Source organism: Phasianus colchicus, chromosome 2, assembly GCF_987193195.1.
Source record: "Phasianus colchicus chromosome 2, bPhaCol1.hap1.1, whole genome shotgun sequence".
Classification (NCBI taxonomy): Eukaryota; Metazoa; Chordata; class Aves; order Galliformes; family Phasianidae; genus Phasianus; species Phasianus colchicus.
The window spans coordinates 59,478,947-59,500,067 of record NC_143437.1 but is presented as its reverse complement, the minus strand read 5'-3'; the positions used below and the strand labels follow the sequence as shown (position 1 = coordinate 59,500,067).

The window sequence follows — 21,121 nt, the reverse complement described above, 5'->3', positions numbered from 1 at the left end:
ATGCTGCTGACTTCTTAGTTGACTTGAATACTGTTTAGTTAGTGGCTTAATTTAAAATATAAATGAAATTAAAGATGAGAACAGTGATAGATAAAAATTGAAAATCAAATTTAGAAGGGAGTGGTATGATACATATTTCTTGTGTCACCCTCCTACAGCTTGCATGTGAGCCTTCAGCCCAGCTCCTCCTACAAAACTCCAGAGCAAAGGAGTATGCCAGAGATTGGTTGTTTCTGCTGCTTTTGGCCCTTTTTGAGGGATCTGAATAACACATTTTCCCATGAGTTGTGAGAGATGACTCAGAAACATAGTACAGGACAAGAAAGCCATGCATACAAAATGGTCATTTGTGACAGTATGTTTCCAATGGGTAGAACAAAACTTAAGCATACCCTAAGACTTAAGTAACATCTTTTATTATCCCGTGGAGCATAAGTACGCTTGGCCAAAAAGGACTGGTGGGAAGGAGTAAGTTTCTCTAAGACATCTTTCAGCCTCCCCATCTTGCTGCACTCTAAAAATATTGGTATTTTTCAGGTCTATATTTGAGCTGTGGGGTCATGGCAAATCTGCAGGGGAACTCTATGCATCCTTGAAGAACTATCCAATGGACAAGATGGTATGCATGTAAAGAATTTGGAAACCATGTTTCTTTCATCACAGTGATTAATGCTGCAGCTGTACTAACGACAGACTTTGCCTTTTTTCAGCTTCCATATCTCCAGCCAGACTCAACGTACAAAATACATATTCATACATTTAATAAGACACTGACCCAAGCACAGAAGATAAAAAAAATAGATGTAAGTAGATGTTTGAGATCTCCAATCTTTATTTTAATCTACTGATGTTGTTCTTTTGCCATGTTATCAGTGTTGCTAAGATATATTGAAGTTTAGATTTCCTGAAGATTTTAAAGCAGTTAACAGCTTGTGTCTTATCAACTCTAAATGGGATCTTTGTCTCTGACCTAACACTCCCATGAAATTCCTGACTTTGTGATTTTTTTTTTTTCTGAACAGGCCATGTTGATTTCACAGATGCTGATTTCACAGATGCAAAAACGTAGATGTATGGCCCAGAATTCTAAGATTTATATGGTAGAGTTAGGTGACAGTTTTAAGAAAATCCTTTACTTGATCTTAAAGTATTAGACTTTTATTGTTGTAGAGTGTGGTACAAGGCAGATCCGTGACTTCAGTTGCAAGCTGTGGATTGTTTGCTAGTTTTCTGTTCTACCCAATGAATGAATCTCCAACCCCCCTGCCACATGCAGGGCCACCAACCCCCTCATTTATTACTAGACCAGGCTGCCCGGGGCCCCATCTAACCTGGCCTTGAACACCTCCAGGGATAAGGCATCCACAACCTCTCTGGGCAGCCTGTCCCAGTACCTCACCATTCTCTCTGTAAAGAACTTCCCCCTGACATCCAACTTAATTCTTCCCTCCCTCAACTTAAAACCATTTCCCCTTGTCCTGCCATTATCTACCCTTTCAAAGAGTTCTCTCCTGTTTGTAGGCTCCCTTTAGGAACTGAAAGGCTGCAGTGAGGTCACCCCGCAGCCTTCTTTTCTCCAGGCTGAACAAGCCCAGCTCCCTCAGCCTGTCTTCACAGGGGAGATGCTCCAGTCCCCTGATCATCTTTGTGGCCCTCCTCTGGACCCTCTCCAACAGCTCCATCTTTCTTGTACTGGGGGCTCCAGACCTGGACATGGTACTCTAGATAGGGTCTCACAAGGGCAGAGTAGAGAGGACAATCACCTCCCTGTCCCTGCTGGCCACCCCTCTTTTGATGGAGCCCAGGATACCATTTGCCTTCCGAGCTGCAAGGGCACACTGCTGGCTCATGTTAAGTTTTTCATTTACCAGGACCCCCAGGTCCTTCTCTGAAGGGCTACTCTCAATTTAAATTGGTATAGTTGCACATCACTGAGATTTTATATCTTACTGTCTGTCAGAAGTATTGTTTTCATAACTTGCAAATTGCATAATTAGCATTATACATAGTACAGTTCTTCTCCGCTAAAGTTGTGCCTTCTTCAATTAGTAACAAATCTCATGCTTCTAATTTTTATTCCTCAGTCATTTGAGCCATCTGTGTTCACAAAATAAGGCATTTTAGAAATCCATGGGAATGTCAGAATGTACTTTTAGTAATAACGTGTTGTTTCTCACAGACGGAATCACAGAGTGTCTTTTGGTGCAGTGACTGTTGCTGTGTTTTTCTGGTTGGTTTGTGGTGTTTTTTTTTGTAGGGTACATATTTCAAAAATTTGACTCTTCTTCTTTCCTTATCATTTAGGCTCTTGAATTTCTGCCATTCAATGGAAAGGTAAATCTAAAGAATCCAGAACACATCTTCTGGATTTTGGAAGATTATGGAACGGACCCTAACAATGTCCCAGAAGAGCCCTGTGATCTGTATTTTGGTAGATGGGTGCGTAAGTACAGTTGCTTCTGTTTTAGGACTTCTCTGTTCAGGAAAATGTCTTTCAATTTGAAATGGAGAAGTATGGAGCCTTAATGGAAGAAGAATTGTATTGGAAGAGCATTTGAACATGTTCTGTTCCAGACCGCTTTGGTCATCTTCTATGTATTTTGGAAGTGCGATGGAAAAAATGTTAAGTGTTTGGGGTTTGTTTTTCGAGTGAATTCTTATCTGTCAATGCTATCCTCAATTTAGATTTTGAGTATGACAGAAAAGCCAGTGGAGATGGAACTTTTATGCAACATTTGGCTATGTGCATACACTTGTTAACATGTCCTTCTTATTATTTGAGAATTCTTTTAACTCTGCCAGGAATTGTTATTTTGATACCTAGAGTAATAGCAAAGTTGCTCTATTTCTTATTTCTTTAAGAAGAAATTTCACTCTAAACTGTTTATATGCTTTTGATCTCTATCTTGAAGTATTGCATCAAGATTTCTATTACTTGGAAAGAAATCATTCATACTTGCAGAAGGCAGAAAGCAGACTGATGTGTTATAAAATGAGTAGTTCACCATTTGTTGGATAGTGTTAATTAAGCAAATCTATTAGTCTTCTTATCTCTCATATCTGAGAACTGACAGTGAATTCAATCCTTTCAACAGATTGCTGATGGCCAAAGAGAACTTATTGAGTCCTACAGCGTAAAAAAGAGGCACTTTATTGGAAATACTAGCATGGATGCCTGTCTGTCATTCATCATGGCAAACCATGGGAGAGTAAAACCCAATGATATTGTATATGATCCATTTGTTGGAACAGGTATGTTTGTTTATTTTTCTACTGGAAGGAAAAAAACTGAGGGTTTGTGTTACTGCTTGCACTGCATTTATACTTGATACAGCAGCCTCAGGTGCCTGCCTGAGATTTGAGGTTATACCTACAGCAAAATGATTGTTGTGAAATGAATCTTGAGAGGGATTTAGGGAGAAGGAGGCCAACTTCAGAAGATTTAAACAGACTTCTCAGAAGTGTAAGATATACTATCTTAACTAGGGTGTTTCTTCTTTTTTTTGTGAACATAACATGATTTAAACTCCAGTTCATGTGTATTATGGACTGCTTAAAATTTAACTAAGAACTGAACCTTGCCTTCAGCTGCTTTCAAAATGTTATGTGGAGCAGCATTTTTGGAGGCATCCATTTAGAGAAGTCTTGGGGACACTTTTGAGCATGTAACACCACGTGGTGGTCATTGGGTCATAGCCCTCAATAGTGATTCGTTCCTCATACTGTTACATCTTCTCTTTAGGACAGCATAGTGCATACCACATGTTCTCCCCAACTGAGAATTTTCCTGGTTAAACCAGGAGGGGGAGCTTTTATTCCACACAATAAAGTGCATAGTATAGTAGTATATTTTATCTAAGGGAAACTATTGTTTTGTAATTGAAATAGAAGACTGGTGGTACTGAATTGTGAGCTGCAAACAAGTAAAAATGCTTACATTAGTGAGAGAATGAAGAGAATTCAGTGCACTAATCATTACAAAGAGGAAGCGTGAAGGCAACAATACACCATCACTAGTAGGACAAATTCTTATTTGCATATGGCTTCTCTGTACCATAGAAAATACATCCAGAATGTTGTATTTTCAGAAACACAAGACTTTAGTGAACTATGTTTTTGTCTTTAATATTTGTGTTCGTATATTACTTGATTTTTTACATGCATAATTATTTCTGATGAAATTTACTCATCTTCCTTGTGCTCATGTATAGATTGTAGTCTTTAAAAGGTTGAGAAAATTCCTCTTATTCCCCCCTGAGCAGTTTGTTTCTCTTTGTTGTCAGTTTTGTTTCTTTATTCACTAAACCAGCATCAGAAAAAAAAAAAATCTCAGGGCATTCATTCACTTGGAAATGAAAACATAGTAACAAAAAAGGGTAAAGTTAGAGGAAAAAATCACATAGAAATGGTGAAGCTATAAAAATTAAAGATAAGTGTTAAGACTTAAATGATTCAGTCCAAAAGTATAACATACATGACATTCTCTGTGAATTGCCCATTATTTGAATTACAAATTTTATATTCTTATTGCACTAGGCACTTGTAATGTATGGCCTCGTGATTAATGTACATAGGAACATTGGAGATGTTGGGTAATGCTATACCTGTTGGTAAGCTTTATTTATGACCAAACAGTGGCTTTTCCTTTACAACTACTCTTGGTGAGTAAGACTCAGGAATTGCAGTAGTCTCTTCTGGCCTTTATAGGGTTATCACTGGAATATAGGGAGATGCTTGTGAGTGATGCAGTGAATGTGAGCTGATGGGTTTGGAAGGAGCATATCTTCAGGACTTGAGGAGTGCTTTGAAAAACATATAATTCAGATTTCTTTCATGGTGCAACTTCAACTTGATTTCATCCCAGTTTTTTAATGCTGAAAAGATAAATATTGAGGAATATTACCAGCCTTGCAAAATATTGCTTGATTGTTGGAAGCAAACTGCTTTTGCTGAATGAACCAAATCACAAGTCTTCCAAATAGCGTAATAGTGAACAAATCCCATTTGTCTATGGAAGATAAAGTGCTTAGAATGGTGCTGCTTTTATTCCTTTTTTTTTTTCCCCCTTGATGAAGCAGAATTGAAATGATAGATTTCCAAAATGTAAGTTCCATAAGCTTTTGGGATACATTTTTTTTCTCAGTGTTGGGCAAAATGAAACCTCAAGGAAAAGATAGTCTTTTTATTTGAATACTTTATATTGACCTCCTAGACAGTTGTTGTTAACTCATTAAGCTCATTGCTTGTACCTTTGGAAGATGTTTGTCCCTTGTTTTCCTTTGCCAAATCACGATGCTGTATAATTGCAAGAGATTGCAAGAATTGCCAGTTAGACACTGTGGGGGACAGTGATATGCCCAGACCCTCATCTGTGCTCAGAAGGTAGGAAAAATAGACACTGTAATGGAAGGTCTGTTGCCATTGTCATTCTGTTAATAGTTGTCACTGGATGCAATGATTTTCTGTTTCATCCTTTATATACGTCTATCTAATATAGGGTAGGTCAAAGGGCAGACCATATAGACCGTTTAAATATCTGTGCACCTTCCTTGTAAACACAATTTAATTAGTACTGGCTGTGATCTAAAAGCTCTAAGTTCATACTTTCCTTTTTTTTTTTTTTTTTTTTTTTTTTCCCCTTTTCCTGTGATTAAAAATACTCTTAGATGGGCGAAGTACTTTCTTCTTACTTTTTTTGTAGGACTGGGTGGTATGCCCTACTTGGGGTCAGGGATAGCTAAATTTGTCTTGACCCCCTGGAGGTACTGCCCATCTGTTCTGAGCGATTACAGCCGAGGGGAATGGGTGACTCTTATGGGGTGAGTAACCTTGCTTTTCCCTGATCCATTTCACAAGAAAAAGCAGATTTTTATTATTTTTTTCTCTCTCACCTTCAGTTTTGGTAGAGTTTATTAACATAAAATATTTTCTAGAATTTTCTAGTGCCCCAGGATGGGACCTTCAACCTGCACATATGTGTTCAAGATTTGTCTGCGCTGAGCAATTGGCACGGGGCAGTGTAGCTGCCTGAGATGCTCCTTTTCAGATTGCCAGTGAATGCAAGAGTTGATATCATCCACACAGGCAGTTTGTGTGTTTCTGGTGCTGGTGGCCTCTTGTTTTGCAGAAGTTGTCCCCCTCATTTTAGTGGAACTGTTTCTACCTATAACCAGTTAGCATCAGTAAGGTGGATTTTCACAGCTGGGTTCTTGGTTACTGTTCAGTTTTAAACTGTCCTGTTAGCTCTATACTTCCTGATTAACAGCAACACAAGCCTTTGATAATCTTCTGCCATCCTTCCCTTTTTCACTTGGAAGCTGTTAAAACACTTTTTTTTAGCTTTTTTTTTTTTTTAATTAGAAATGCAAATCCCAATAGTGGTGGTAAGCTAAATTAGATTCACTGTTAGATAAGTAAGCTAGTAAATGTATTTTTTTTCTGGATGCTGCTATTTACTCGATGTATCTGCAAATAATTCTCAATTAGTAAAAGAATTAAGAAAACTTTTTTGATACTGACATTTACAGTGGAGATAATTATATTTATGAGATTCTTGACCATTGCTACCTCATGAAGAATGGCCACATACACAACAAGTTTAATTTTTGGCATGATGAAGGAGACTGACTTTGAGATTAGACACTGTTTGGTAATAATTTCTCCATTGTTTTTTAGAAGTAACTTGTAGAATAGGAATAATAATTTTGATTCCTGAATGATCAAAGGGTCTCACTGCTTTGAAATACAGAGAACTACAAACTCCTGAGAAAAATCTCCAGTGATGAGTGGCGTAGCAAGATGAGGAAGATCAGTGATAACAGACAAGGAACTTGGTGTTATTTTCTGTGATTATAGTTGTGCAGTGATTCTGAGTAGATTGTAGCTTTAATTCTTTTTATTTCTTTATTTCTTTCATTATTTTATTATTATTCATTAGGTTTGAGTCTAGTGTACTTGTTCAGGCTCCTGAAGTTCCCTTGGAAAAAATCATAACACAGATAACATGAATGACAGTAATTCATAATTTTCCCCTTTTCTCCCATTCACAGGTGGCCTCCTTATCTCCTCAGCACACTTTGGAGCATACGTCTGTGGTACTGATATAGATTACAACACAATCCATGGGTTAGGTGCGTTACATATTTCTAAGCCATTGAAATCTTACTTGAAATTTATAAATACTGATGTTAGTAGATAATTTTAAATCAATGTTCATCTTCACAGGATCATAGAATCATAAAATCACCAAGGTTGGAAAAGATCTCCACGATCATCAGTCCAACCATCCACCTATCACTGATACTTCTCCAATAAACCACATCCCTTAGTACAGCATCTAAATTTTTTTTGAACACTTCCAGAGATGGTGACTCAGTCACCTCCCTGGGCAGCCCATTCCAGCACCTAACCACTCTCAGAGAAGAAATTTTTCATAGGATCATAGAATCCTTAGAGCTGGAAGGGACCTCTAAAAGTCATCCTGTGCAACTCCCTGCGATGAACGGGGACATGCACAGGTAGACCAGGTTGCACAGGGCCTGATCCAGCCTTACCTTGAAAGTCTCTAGGAATGAGGCATCAACCATATCTCTGGGCAATCCATTCCAGTGCCTCTCCACCCTCACTAGTAAAAGACTTTTTCCTTCTATCCAGCCTGAATTTATTCTCTTTAAGCTTGAAGCCATTTCCCCTTGTCCTGTCGCCACAGATTCTGCTAAAGAGTCTGTCCCCTTCTTTCTTAGAGCCTCCTTTTAAATACTGAAAGGCAGCTATCGGGTCTCTTCAGAGCCTTCTCTTCTCCAGGCCGAGAAGCCCCAGCTCTCTCAGCCTGTCCTTGCAGGGAGAGGTGTTCCATCCCTTGGATCATTTTTGTGGTCCTTCTCTGGACGCGCTCCAACAGATCTGTGTCTCTCCTGTACTGAGGACTCCACATCTGGGTGCAGTACTCCAGGTGAGGCCTCACCAGAGCAGAGTAGAGGAGCAGGATCACCTCCCTCAACCTGCAGACCACACTTGTTTTAATGCAGCCCAGGATGTGGTTGGCTTTTTGGGCTGCAAGGGCACATTGATAGCTCTTGTTCAGCTTCCCCTCTATAAGTACCCTCAGTTCTTTTTCAGCAGGGCTGCACTCAATCCTTTCATCTTCCATCTTGTATTGATAGTGTAAGTTGCAATGACCCGTGTGCAAGACTTTGCACTTGTAGGGTTTGAGCCTCATTTCATTTTTTTGAAAATTCATTTTTTGCCTTAGCTTTCTGTCTCCTTCATCCTTATTTTATAGGAACGTCTGATTGAAAAACACAAAACCATATTTTCTATCAGGAAACTTTAAATCAAGGTTTTAATTTTAGATTATTTCAGACTGGAATTATTAGTTTTCCTGGACAGATCAGAAATGTCTAATTCAGAAGCAATTATAAGTACACATTAAGTTACATTCCACATCAGTCCTCTGCTATACGTAACCATGATTTATAGTACTATTATTTTGTATGGACCTAGATGCATTTTCCTTACTGGAGGATGCCATAAGATTTGGCTTAAAAAAGTGAGGGTTTTGACTGTTGGTTCCCCAGATGAAGCATTTGGTCATGCTTGTTTTTATTGACTGTTTTGTGTGTGTCCTAGCTAAGCTATCCTGATAATTTTTAAACAGGAAATATTTAATAAAAGGAATAATGAAAACCAAAACAGAGTTCAGAATACTAATGACAACCACTGTGTGCTTTCTTATTGCTCATAACCAAACCCAGCAAGTCTAGTCTCACTTTTACTTCTCTGAAAAAAGTTCAATGGAAATTGTTGGATTTACTACATAGGATGGTGATATTCCAAAATTAACATCTTTCAAAGTTAACTATTTCTCATGTATTTTCATTGTGCCTTTTTACTTAGGAAGCTTAACCCAAATAGTTTTGATAGTGAGTAGGGTAAGGGAGGAGGTTTTTTAGGTTTTTTAGTGGCTTAATTCTTTCCTCTAAAAATAAATAGTAGGCAATATGAAAGGCTATCCAATGAAATAGTTCATTGTTGAGAATGTGTGTTCTTTCTTTTCTCTCTAAGGCAAGGCAAGCAGGAAAAACCAGAAATGGAGAGGGCCAGATGAAAATATCAGAGCTAATCTCCGACAGTATGGTTTAGAAAAATACTACCTCGATGCACTGGTTTCTGATTCTTCAAGACCAATATGGCGAAAGGGAACGTTGTTTGATGCAATCATTACAGACCGTAAGTTTGTTAATGCTTTTTGTTGCCTGATGACAATAACTGAAATACTGTTGCCGAAATCATAGAATATCCCAAGTTGGAAGGGACCCACGAGGATCAGATGTGTTGTTCTGTATTGATTTCACATCTTGACAAGTGTTCATGTCTGCAGCTTCCATGTTGCAGAAGATGACCACTGAAGATCTGCATTGTGTCATCTCTGCATTTATTTTAAGGATAGCTATCAATGTGTAACAAAGCTGGAGATACTGCTCTCTTCCATGAAGAGAATGTTATAATTGACAGTAAAAACCAATATGGCTGAAGAGCATCCTCTGAAGGGGTTTCATTCAATGAAAGCATAACTTTACTGGTGTACGGAAGTTTCCTGCCAGAATGGTCCACATTCCTGTTAGCACTCAGTCTGCAGCATGTGAATCTGCTGTGCAGCTCTGATGGAGTTCTATAGACATGTTTTAAGTGCTTCTTGGAACGCTTCCAAAGAGAGATTTAAATGCATTTATAGTACACTTATATGCTAGAAACAGTAGGGATTTATAAAGATCCTCCACTCTTCTAGAAGCTTGTGCGTTTGACATCATTTGTCACACCTGAGAGAAGTAGAGGCTAAGGGAATAATAGAAGAGCTTAATACAGTGATTTCTGATCTCTGGTAACGGTTCATAACCTGACACATTCATATTAACTGGGAATGGAGAGAGTGACTTTTCTTTGTGTTGCCCAGGGTTATCTAGCCTATTTGAAAATGAGACCATGTAGAATATTAGCATTGCATAGAACTGAGTTTTTAAATTGTGTTGAAACTTCTGCATTTATGAAATGGCAATACTAGTGCTTCCATGCTGAAATGAGTCTTACAAGAACACATGTACTGAACATGCAGTAAGCATGTTATACTATTAGAAATTTGCAGAAATATATGAGAAAAGCCAACTCTGCCTGTCTGTATGACAATTAGCATTTGCATACTGTGTTAGCAAGAAATTCCTATACATACAATTTCGTTTTACACTGTATATATTTTATACATACAATTTCATTAGCTAAGCTTGATAGCAGAGGTGTTTGTCAAACAAAAGAAGATGGGATTATTTGCCATGCGTTGGAAATGTAGGGAATATATATAAATTTAACTAACGGGATGGAAAAGCATTCTCCTCTGTATCATAGCTAATGTTGAGTATGCCAGAAACATCTTACAGCTGAAGGCTTTCTTTGATACAGTTTTAAAGTAATTTTACACACTGAAGAAATTGTGCTTATGAACTTTCTTTGTAAAAGTTTGAGGGTTTTTTTCCTAAACTTCGGGTAAGCCGCAGATTATGCACTGTTGTATATGTATAACACAACTGTATATTGTAATTTGGGCAAAGAGTGAATTTCTGATCTCCACATTATCTGTTTGCTTTTAACAGCACCATATGGTATCAGAGAAGCTACTCGCAGAACAGGCTCACAAAAGGAATCAGTTAAATCATCCGAGAGAAGGTAAACAAGTTGTCTTTTCTGTCGTAGAATATCAAAGTCTTAATAGGAAGCCAGTCAGTATCAGAATCTTTATTTTTTCTTGGTTGTCTGTCAGCTCTGTAACAAATCTTAATAACTGAAGAAGAAAAGCCCCTTTTGTTCTGTTTGCAAGAGTAATATGTCTAATACATCTGTAACCTTCTTGGTTTTGTTCTCCTCCTTATAACTTGCACACGTCCAGATTTTACATCCTGTATCACCTCAGCAAACCACTATTACCTTGCATTTCCTATCTTCTGAAAGTTCTCTTCAATCCCTGCAAGCTGCAGAATCAATTTAAAATGCAGCACCTCTATTTTAATTCAACCATAGCTCTTGGTTTTCTACTGCTCCTTTTCTCTTCACGTATTACATGTGTCTTCTGCACATGCATAGACTTCCTTGTCTTCTGCCTTTTGCTCTAAATTGCCCTTAGGAAAGACGCTGTGCCAAAATAGCTTTTCACAACACACATGTGATTCTTTGATTTTCAGGGGTAGGTGGTAGTCTAACATCCCAGTATGGGAATTTAACAAATCTTATAGTAGAAGCTGCACATTGGAATTGCCCTAGGGTACTTTTTGTAAATTTCAAATAGTGTGTTTTTTGTTTGTTTTTTTTTTTTAATTTAGAAATATGATTTTTACCTGTGCTTTTATGCTTACACTTGCAATTTTTTGTTTAGCACAGAAAATCACATCATCATTTCATCCAGCTATCATCTGAGTGACATCTTTTTTGACCTATTGAAGTTTGCAGCAGAATATCTGGTGATGGGAGGAAGATTAGTTTACTGGCTGCCGATATACAGGCCTGAGTATGTATGCTTGATTTCTGGTATGTACTATGTCAGAGTAGATGGTGAATCCTGGTCATGAATATTTGGGCATAGTACAGCTGAAACCTTCTTAGTGCTAGCGCTGAAAAGTATTGCTCGTACTTCATAGGGTTAAAACTTTGTATGAGGAAAGTCAGATTTTGAAATAAGGTTTTTGAGTGGAGAGAATTCCTGGCTGTAACTGAAAAGAAAAAGCCATCACATCTCCCTCTAAATGCATGTCCAAAGGATTGAGATTTCAGTTTAGGTAATGAGACTTTTGACGTGCAGATAGATTCCTAAGATAGTAGTAGAAAGGCTCTTATTAATATATATTTCTATTAGAGTAGTTGATGGAGGTGCATGACGGAGTTCTGTTGGAGAACATTCTTGGCTGTTCGCAGTTTGGCACTACTAACTTAGCTTTCTTCTCAGAAATCAAAAGTCAATTGACAAGAGATGGCAGTGAGAGGCAAGAAGTGTGGGGAAACAGCACTGCTAAGGCCGAGAGAGGCCAGCAGAGACTGCGAGATGCTGTCTGCTTAGTAGTGCAGCCTGGGATGATGACTGAGTTAAAGAGAAGAGGTGTCTGTTTGCACAGCTTAGTTTATCTTCTAAATAAGTTTTGTTGTTATTTATTTTTCCTCAAAACTGTTTTATAGTAAAGGTGAGAATCATTGTGTGGTAGCTGTTTGTGAGTATCTTCCAAATACAGATGTACTCTGAAGGTAGCTTCTACAATGTCCTGTATTTTTATGTACAGGCAAGCTATAGTGATAAATGAATTAACTGCAGTCCCTGATTTCACCATGCACAAACCTTGTGACCTACGTACAGTTATCCTGCGTACAATTATCACATGCTCTTTTTGAAAATTTGGAAATCAAAAGGAGCCAGTTTGTTACATCAGATGTCTGCACACTCTTCAGTAACAAAGCACTTAGTAGATTATATGTGGGTTGTTATTTTAAATGATATAATTGGTATTTTAGGCTTTTTGCATAGTTTTTTTCCACACTGAATCACAGAATTTCAGGGGTTGAAAGGGACCTCTGGATTCCAACCTACTGCTAAGGCAGGTCACACATGTAGTCATCCAGATGATTCTTTCATATCTCTAGAGAAAGAGAGCCTGCAACCTCCCTGGGCAGCCTGTTCCAGTGCTCCGTCATGCTGACAGTAGAGTTCTTTTACATGTTTGTATGGAGCTTCCTGTGTTCCAGTGTACATCTGTTGTCCCTTGATCTATTGCTGCTCCTTGTTATATTGGTGCACACCACTGAGAAGAGTCCTCCCCCATCGGCTTGACTCCCCCACTTCAGATACATATAAACAGTCACAAAATCCCCATTCAGCTTTCTCCTCTCCAGACTAAAGAGTCCCAGGTCTCTCAGCCTTTCCTTATAATGGGAGATGTTCCAGGCCCTTCATGTAAGACTGTTCACAGGCAAAACAAGGAATACCATTAACAGTATTGTAAATTACTGTTCAAAATGTCTGTCTATACATGCTTAACCCTTGCAGAACTCGCTAGTACAAAGGGGCTTAGTTTTCCATGTCAGTAAACTCTGTTTCAAATTACTGTATTTGTTGTGTTTGTCAAGATAATTGAATTTTTTGTCAACTCATTGAACATTAGTAAAAGCACACTTCCTCTGCATGTGGCATAAAATGTTCAGCTATTGGTAACCATCAGCTACGCATTCTCATTCTACTTTTGTTGCTGCTTATGGGAGGTCAGCTCTCTCAAACTCCGATTGGATTGCCTCTTAAAAAGTAAATTCGTACATAGTATTATTTGTTTATGCACTGAAGTTTGAAATATCCAAGTCACTTTATTAGCACAGAATATTTCTATGGTCTTTTTATTTTTTGGCTGAACATGATAGAAGATTTTATGTATGTAGAAGAAAAATCAGAGATTGTTTACTGATATGTTTTGCTATCAAATATGCCCAGGCAACACCTGCCATCAAGCTTCTGCATTATTTGAGATCCTTGTGTATTACCTTAAATTTAAAACAAAACTAGGCTAAAATTGATGTCAGTTAAAAGCACTGCTACTGTATTTCTCAGATAATGTTCTGAATTTTACCAAAGATTGCAGAAAGATATATAAATACATATGTGAATTATTGCTAACAGACAAGGATTTTTAACAAAGCGATAATGATCTCTCATTCTGCAAGATAGCATCTCACACCAAAGTTTACTTTCTTTCTGACACTGAAATCATTGTTGAGTCTGAATTCCTTTAATTCCTTTGCAGTCAGGCTTTTATATGCTTAAGAAGAGAGACTTCAGGGACGTTGTGGCAGAGTGCCTACTTTACTAAGAGTGAGAGGCTGCTTGGTGTACTGCATGCATCAAAAGTCTTTAGGAGTAAAAACAAAGCATTTGAGAATTCATTTGGTTCTCCCTTGTCAAAAGCATGTTCTTCACTTAGCAGAAGTTGTGACTTGATTTCAGACACGAGAAGGAACTGAAAGGCTGTTTTGTCTATCTAGAAGTTTTGGAATGATGCGGAGATGTAAATAAATAAAAAACAAATGCTACTGCAAGTCTGTAATGTTGTTTTACTTGTTTAATGGCTTACTATTATCTTTAGATTAATAAATATCAAGCCTTCACTCAGTGAGGGATCCTTTTATGGGTTCTTTGCTTTTGAAGTTGCAAGGCTACTAATACTTCAGAAGTAGTATTTTTATTCTCTAAAGGGAAAACTTTGTGGCAGAGTTTTGATGACTTTTCTTTTTTTTCCCTGCAAATACTGTACGAGCAACTGAGCATCTGAAATTAGTGTTAATTAGTAGTGAAACCAGAAATTGTATGAAACTTATTCTACCAAATCCTGAGTGAGCATAGTGAAAACTCATTTGAAAAAATGAGTTTCTTTTCTTTTTCCAGCTACTGCTAGTGAATCAAACTTATGGCTTAGAAAAGTTTGCATCACCTCCCTGTCTTGTTAATAGGTCTGGATTAGTGGAATTTGATTTTTGTACTGCTTATGTTCTTCAGTCTGCTCTCCTGAATGTCTTTCTAGGTTGTGTGTCTAAACAGCTTTGCAGGTCCATTGTTTGGTGACATGCCTGTGCCATACGTATAGGACAAGTTATTTTCAGTTGTACTGGATTTTACTCCCCTTTCTCCTAGAACATTAAATCTACTTTGTGAAGTGCAAAAAATCCACATATTTGCAGGAAAAATGAAAAGTTCCTCCATTGTATCTTATAAGTTCCATTAATTTGTGTGAAAATTGTTCTGTTCTTTTTTTGGTTTTTGATGCCTGGCTTCTGGTGAATCCCAACCACAGGCAAATCACGAGAGCAGGCATTTTATATGAAGTCATAGTCACTGACAATACTGCATATGAAGCCTAAATGAATGATTTGTATTGCATTATATAGAAACAATGTCTGATCTCATTTATCTTGTGACCTAGGTTAATACTTTACTAAGTAAAGTAGTTAAATTTTAAATTCCTCCTTCAGCATTTGGAGAAACAGAAATAGGGAAATTTCCTATTTCCAAGGGAAAATAGTATGCTTCTGAGATGCAAGGCATTTTAAACATGGTAACTACTTGATTTCGTAGGAAGGTCTTAATTGCAAGCCATGTTACAGGCATCTGATGTTAAAAGATTATTTATTTTTTCTATTTAGAAAAATCTTCTGTCATTTGTCAAAATAATTACTGTATGATAAATTTGCAACACCAACTTCTGAACTCAGGAATGCTACTTTCACAGGAGCTGGTTTAGTATGATTTGGAATTTGAGTACAGTGGCCTCCTTGTAGGAAGCTAGTGGTATGTCTTGCTGCAGCTTAATATATGTTAGCTGTGTATCTTTTGTTTTTCTTTTTTTGTAAATCACAGCTACTGATTGGAGAAGTTATTACTCCTGATTGGCTGAGATGTTTTCCACTTGAAATGATACAGGCATGCTGCATACATTAGCATATCATAAATAGGTGAAGAAAATATGGGTGGACCCCTTTATAGTAATATTTTCACTTACTGTATATGTTTAATGTGGGAAAAAAAGATTGAAATATATGATGGATAAACTCAGCAACAGTACCTGAACTTCAGGTCACTTAATAGAAAGTTGTCAAAAACTTTTAATTGTAATCCGTTTTGTGAAAAATCTGTGTGAATTTTGTTTCAGATGCAAGTGTTTCAGTTCATGAGCTTACAACTCTGAATGTTTATTTCTTCCAGATATACAGAAGAGATCATTCCCCGCCACCCGTGCCTGAAACTTATTAGCAACTGTGAACAGATGCTTTCCAGCCACACATCAAGGCGCCTGATAACCATGGAAAAGGTGAAGGAATTCAAGGTAAGCTTGAATTCTTGATTATATTGTGTAAAATGGTAGCTGCTGCGCTCATGAAATGTTTGCACAGTGCAGCATTTGATCTTCACACAGTTCTCTCACACGTGAGTCTTTTATGATGACGGAAGTAAAATTGCCACACATTTCTTCAAAGTAAATTGGGTAGTGATTTAATGGAGTGTTCTGGTTTTGCTGTTTTGCTTTTTCTCCTCATATTCTGATCAACTTTTAGTCCTCAGCAGATCCCTTTAGCTGTGTGAAAGTGATCTTTGAAATAATGCTTGCTTATGGAAATTGCGTATGCTTTTCGTGAAAAACAGAACTCTGTGAGTCGGAAGCATGGAGATGCTGAGATGCCTAAATGCCCATTTTCTGAAATATAATTTGGTGCCTAAGAAGATTTTGAATTCCAAATACTTTGTGAATCTGATGGTACAAGTAAACCATATTCAACTGTTACTTCATTTTTAGCGCGGTACTTTTGATCTTTAAATCTGTGAGAGACTAAGAGTAATATACCTTTGTAATTAATGATGTTCCTTTTACATGAGTATAATGAAAGAAAGAGTTTTTGTTTAAATTTACTGTGAGGAAGACAAAACAAGTTCCTTTCTGGAGACATCAAGACTAGTAAACACAGCATTCAAGTCTCTGTTCTGTTGTTGGTGCTTCTCTCACCTAATACTGTTAAAAAAGATGCTACAGCAAGGGGAAGCAAATTGTTAATGAAAGCATATGTAAAAGGTGAGCATTCCTTTTCTGTTGGAAGAGTTGTTTAAAATGACAGGAGATACTGATGGACTGCTGTGTTTGCATGGTGCTCGCACTAATAACACAGCAGGATTTCAGTACTGCATTTTTAATGCTAATGATGACTGAAATTTTCGAGCAACAACCGACTTTTTGTAAAACACTGTATGTGGGATTCAGAGCTCAAGTTGCCAACTTTGTCAGTAGCAAACCACAAGAATAAATTACCAATCTTTTTGACTTGTACGTTTTGGGATGTCCATGGAGGGTTTCTGCAGAAGTTTTACTGCATGGCAGCAGGTATGCGGCCGCCAGTGCTGTAGGGTGAGGTGTTCTGATTTAAAGAATATGTTCGCCCTTCTGCAAATAGACTGTTGTTATTTGTTAATCTTGTTTTGTGTGTCACATATTCTCCAGTACATGCTTTGACACGTTCACACCTGGAAACACTTAGCTTTGAGCACCTGATATTACTTGGCAGACTTTCCGCCTAGATAAAACTGTGCAGTGCTTCTACTGTGGGCTCCAGATGTCTTTTATGTAGGTTAAAGATACTAAGGCTCATGCACTGTTTCTTATAATGTAGAACTTGTATAAACAACGGGGTATGTATTGACTCTTTTGCAAGTGTCTGCTTGTTGAAGGATCTGGATGTTTGGCATCTACCTTCCAAAGATCTCCCCACTCCGTTTTCCCTTACCTGACATGCTTCATATTCCCATGGCCCTCCAGAACATGTATTTTTGTCTTTGTATCTCAAAAAGCCTTTTGAGTTGGATACTTCTGACTCACCCGATATGATCATAAAATCCATGATTTGGAGCTTTGGCTCCAGTTTTTCTGAATTTTTATGAATATGCAGGCATTTACATCTCCAGAAAGTTACCATTTTCTTTACTAAACTGATTTGTAACAGGAACTCACAGATTTCGTTTAGTTCAGCTTAGTGTAATGCTCACTACTGACTAAGATTTTCTAAATGATGTAGTGTTGTTATGCAATCCTTCAGTTTCCTCAGTGTTTGTCACAGACAGTGACTTGCAAATTTCACAGCAAATTCAATTCCATTATTAACACTCTTAACTGAAATAAAACTTTCTAGTTGATATTTGAGTGGACAGGACTGTGCAAGTTTAACATCACTGAATTATGGAAAGAGGTATTTTTGAGAGTAAAGACACAAGTTCCATTTTCCAAGACTGAAAGCAGTCATGTAAAACTGAAATACAGTGATAATGTAAGGCTGAGAAGCTGTTGGTTGAGTAGATGAGTGATGTAATGTCTTTTGACTGTATCGAGTAGTCCAGAGAGGGTCTAACCAGTTCTTTCAGACTGAATCAAGTGAAAATGTTTTCTACTGTGCTGGTTTATTTTTCAAGAACCTTTTAATGCAAGTCTGGAAGATCTCAGTCTGTGCTAACAAGTAGGTATTTATTTTAATTTCAATCTCTGTTAGGTAAGTTAATCAGTAGCAAAGTTGGAGTATAACAGCTTTCAGCATTAATACCACAAGGGTTCTTTGGGATCTGTATCTAGTGATGAGCCATCTCAGGAGGGATGAACTTAGTAACAGCATTGAACTAGGATGTTTCCTTTCTTTATAGCAGTGGTCTAGCTTTTTCTTGTGCATTTCCCCATGATGCTTGTTTCAACCATTGCGGAATTCCTTGCACTTGTTTCATTCCTTATTTGGCTGTCCTAAGGAAATAGACTAGCTATTTGGCTGATAAAAGCTACCTAGCTCTAAAGTTTCTCGTTAGGGCTTCTCAAAAAAACAAAACAAAACAAAAAAACAACTGAAAGAGAGCTCTACAATTAGTGAGGGTTAAGACAGTCACCTAGAAATTTTAGGGAGAGATGATACACAAAACTTGATTGAATGTTGAACTCTGAGGGTAAGACTGCCCGTGGAGAGGCTCTGGAACACTGCATTTACAAATTCACAGTGCTGAATGGGTCCAGCGTTTCTATGTCACTTAGTCACTCCAGAGTTTTTACTGGTGTAGAACTTTTCCTACTGCATTTAGCAGTGTTTGTTCCTGGACATGACCTTGTTGTTCCTGATCTGGAAAGTGCTTATTGTTGTTTATAGCTGTATAACACTAGTACAGGTGGTTTCTATAGCTACTGTTCAGCACCAGATGTACAGTGGCAGGAAGCTGTGAGAAGGCTAGGAAGATCTATTAAACAAGAACTGCATGTGGGTAATTACCCTAAGGCTGAACTGAGGCATGCCATATTCATAAAAACTTGTAAACTTACACGTAATATCTACCAAGACTTAAAGAAAAACAAAAATTTCTTGTTATCTTTAAGGTCCTTCCTCTTTCTTCCATCAGTTCCATTATTTATCAGAGACACAACACTTCTTTAGTGTTGTCTTCGGAACAATTAAGTGGTAAGCTGAAAACTCAAATTAGGTAAAAACAGTTTGGTAGCATCCACTTTGACAAGAGCTTTGTTGGCTTTCAGTTGTCACAGAATTCATCATAAAATGTTTCAGAGCAGAAGTTTTATGTGATAACTGTTGTTTACAATTAGTCTGCTGTTTTCAGAACTTAAATTATTCAAAGTGAAAGCCAAGGATGATTTAAAAAAAAAAGATAAAGACTAGCTTTTAATGAACATTCTTAGTTCTGACTTCTGTAAATAAAGGAAGAAGTCTTCATCTTCATGGTAGGACTAGTACACTGGGGGAGGAGTTGCTTATTGCCAACTAGGCTGATCATTGCTGATCAGTCTTGGCACATGGCCTAAGAAAAGTTTTCTTGGGAAGTCTCAGTATTTTGTGCCAAAGAACAAACTATAAGCTTTATGCCTTGAAAACTACATACATTTGTTTCAAAGGGAATCGAAAACTCGTCAGTCCTAGATGCAGGTTTATAAGTATCACTCCTGATTCTTCCAGTGAGTCATGTTAAGAGGAGTAGAAGAACTGCCTAGATGAAAACACTGGTTCAACTCCATTCTCTGAATTCAGAAGTCTGTTAACTGGACTGGACAGTTAATGCACGTGAGGGAAAGCATGGTCAGTAACTGAAACAGTTCCTATGATTTGATCCATTCATTACTGTTTCCTATCCATCATCCCGAAGTTGTCTTCTCTTACTGCAGAACATTCTTGTGAGAAATTTGGAGTGTGTGTTCTGCCTGTTAATGCTACTCAAAATGGAGGTCAACTGGCTTTCTACTGAATGAGCTGGTGCTTGATGCCTAGGCAAATTCCAAACCAAATAGTCAGAATTGTTTCATGAAGATGATTTTTTGGCATGGTCTCATCCCTGTAAAGTTAAATGCAGTCTATTCAAAGTGCTCAGATAGTCCCCATTGAGCTCTCTTTATAGAATTTGTTCAAAAATCATTTGTCTCTGAAATTGAAGAATTTATTTTATTTGATCAGTTTTCATATTCCTTTTAAATTTTTTTTTTTGTTAGTACATGTCAATAATGAGTGGCATCTCCAGATAAATGTAGTGTTTCTTATTTTCTTTTCCTTTTTTAAGAAGCCATTCCTAATCTGCTCTTTAAAGCCATTAACATTTTTATTGGACATTCATGTCTGCATAGGGAAAAGCTAGAGAATGATAACTCTTAAGCTAGAATTATTTTAGTGTGGGCCAGGAGTTTTCTTTGTAAGCCATCCCAAGAAATCAGTGTCTGACTGCAGATCTCTCATCTATCAAGCAGTGATCTGCATAGCTTTTGATGAGGCCTGGATTTACCAGAAAGATTCTTCTGTGGTGTAAAGTGCCAGACTTTTGTCCATCTGATGAATACAGATGCTTTTCTTACAGCTCTGTTAAACTTGAAGTTTTACCATACCCCTCTTTGTCCTTACCAGCTTGAGGTTAGTGGGAGGTAGTTCTGTTCTTCCTTCCTCCCCTCAACCCTAGTCAGCATTTTGTTACTTAAGGAATCCAGATGAATGGCATACAGATGTGTGACCTCTTAGAGCTTATAGGGATTAATTTTTATGTTAAAATACTTTTGACACCTGTATCATTATCCTTCAGGGTCAGATATCTCATCCATTTCTCAATACAAGTGAATTAAGTAAAATCATCATTAAAACACTTAGGTTATAAGTTATAGACACAGTTATAAGAATACATTACCTGCTTAGGTCAAAGAAGGATTTACTGACCTGCAAATTCAGTGGAAGAACAAGAGTACTTTTCCTCAGAGTGGTACAGCATAAGAGAGCTGGAGGAGTGGGCAGACTGAAGGGATTTAATTCCTCCTTGTTTCCTGTCTCCCAATAATATATAGATATATTTCCCATGGACATGTTAAGAGGCTGTGTCTTGCCTCTCACAGGCGACAGAAAACAATTAGCACTGTGTCTACAGTGGGCTTACTGAGATCATTTTCTCGTGCTATTTTCTTGCATCACAGGCTGCTCATGGTGTCTGTGCTTTATGTGTTGGGTACGTTCATGGCACTTGATTTTCAGCAAGTTAATATAAACCTGTGGCATGCTA

General features: G+C 37.6%; 1 protein-coding gene across 7 annotated transcripts in view; it reads left to right on the top strand.

The window, feature by feature from the left end:
- Positions 1-21,121, top strand: part of TRMT11 (tRNA methyltransferase 11) — a 33,416-nt gene that overhangs the window by 3,841 nt on the left and 8,454 nt on the right. For 6 of the 7 annotated variants that reach the window (XR_004169402.2, XM_090135823.1, XM_031611310.2 and 3 more), the window contains 9 exons: positions 538-619; positions 711-803; positions 2,305-2,439; positions 3,096-3,252; positions 7,050-7,130; positions 9,064-9,228; positions 10,644-10,716; positions 11,420-11,551; positions 15,773-15,893. Coding sequence is in view for 5 of the 7 variants with exons in the window: in XM_090135823.1 (XP_089991949.1) it covers positions 538-619; positions 711-803; positions 2,305-2,439; positions 3,096-3,252; positions 7,050-7,130; positions 9,064-9,228; positions 10,644-10,716; positions 11,420-11,551; positions 15,773-15,893 (1,039 nt within the window). In the remaining 2 variants the exon portion in view is untranslated. Of the gene's footprint in view, positions 1-537; positions 620-710; positions 804-2,304; positions 2,440-3,095; positions 3,253-7,049; positions 7,131-9,063; positions 9,229-10,643; positions 10,717-11,419; positions 11,572-15,772; positions 15,894-21,121 lie in introns of all 7 variants that reach the window. The other variant, XR_016464373.1, reaches the window with a different exon arrangement.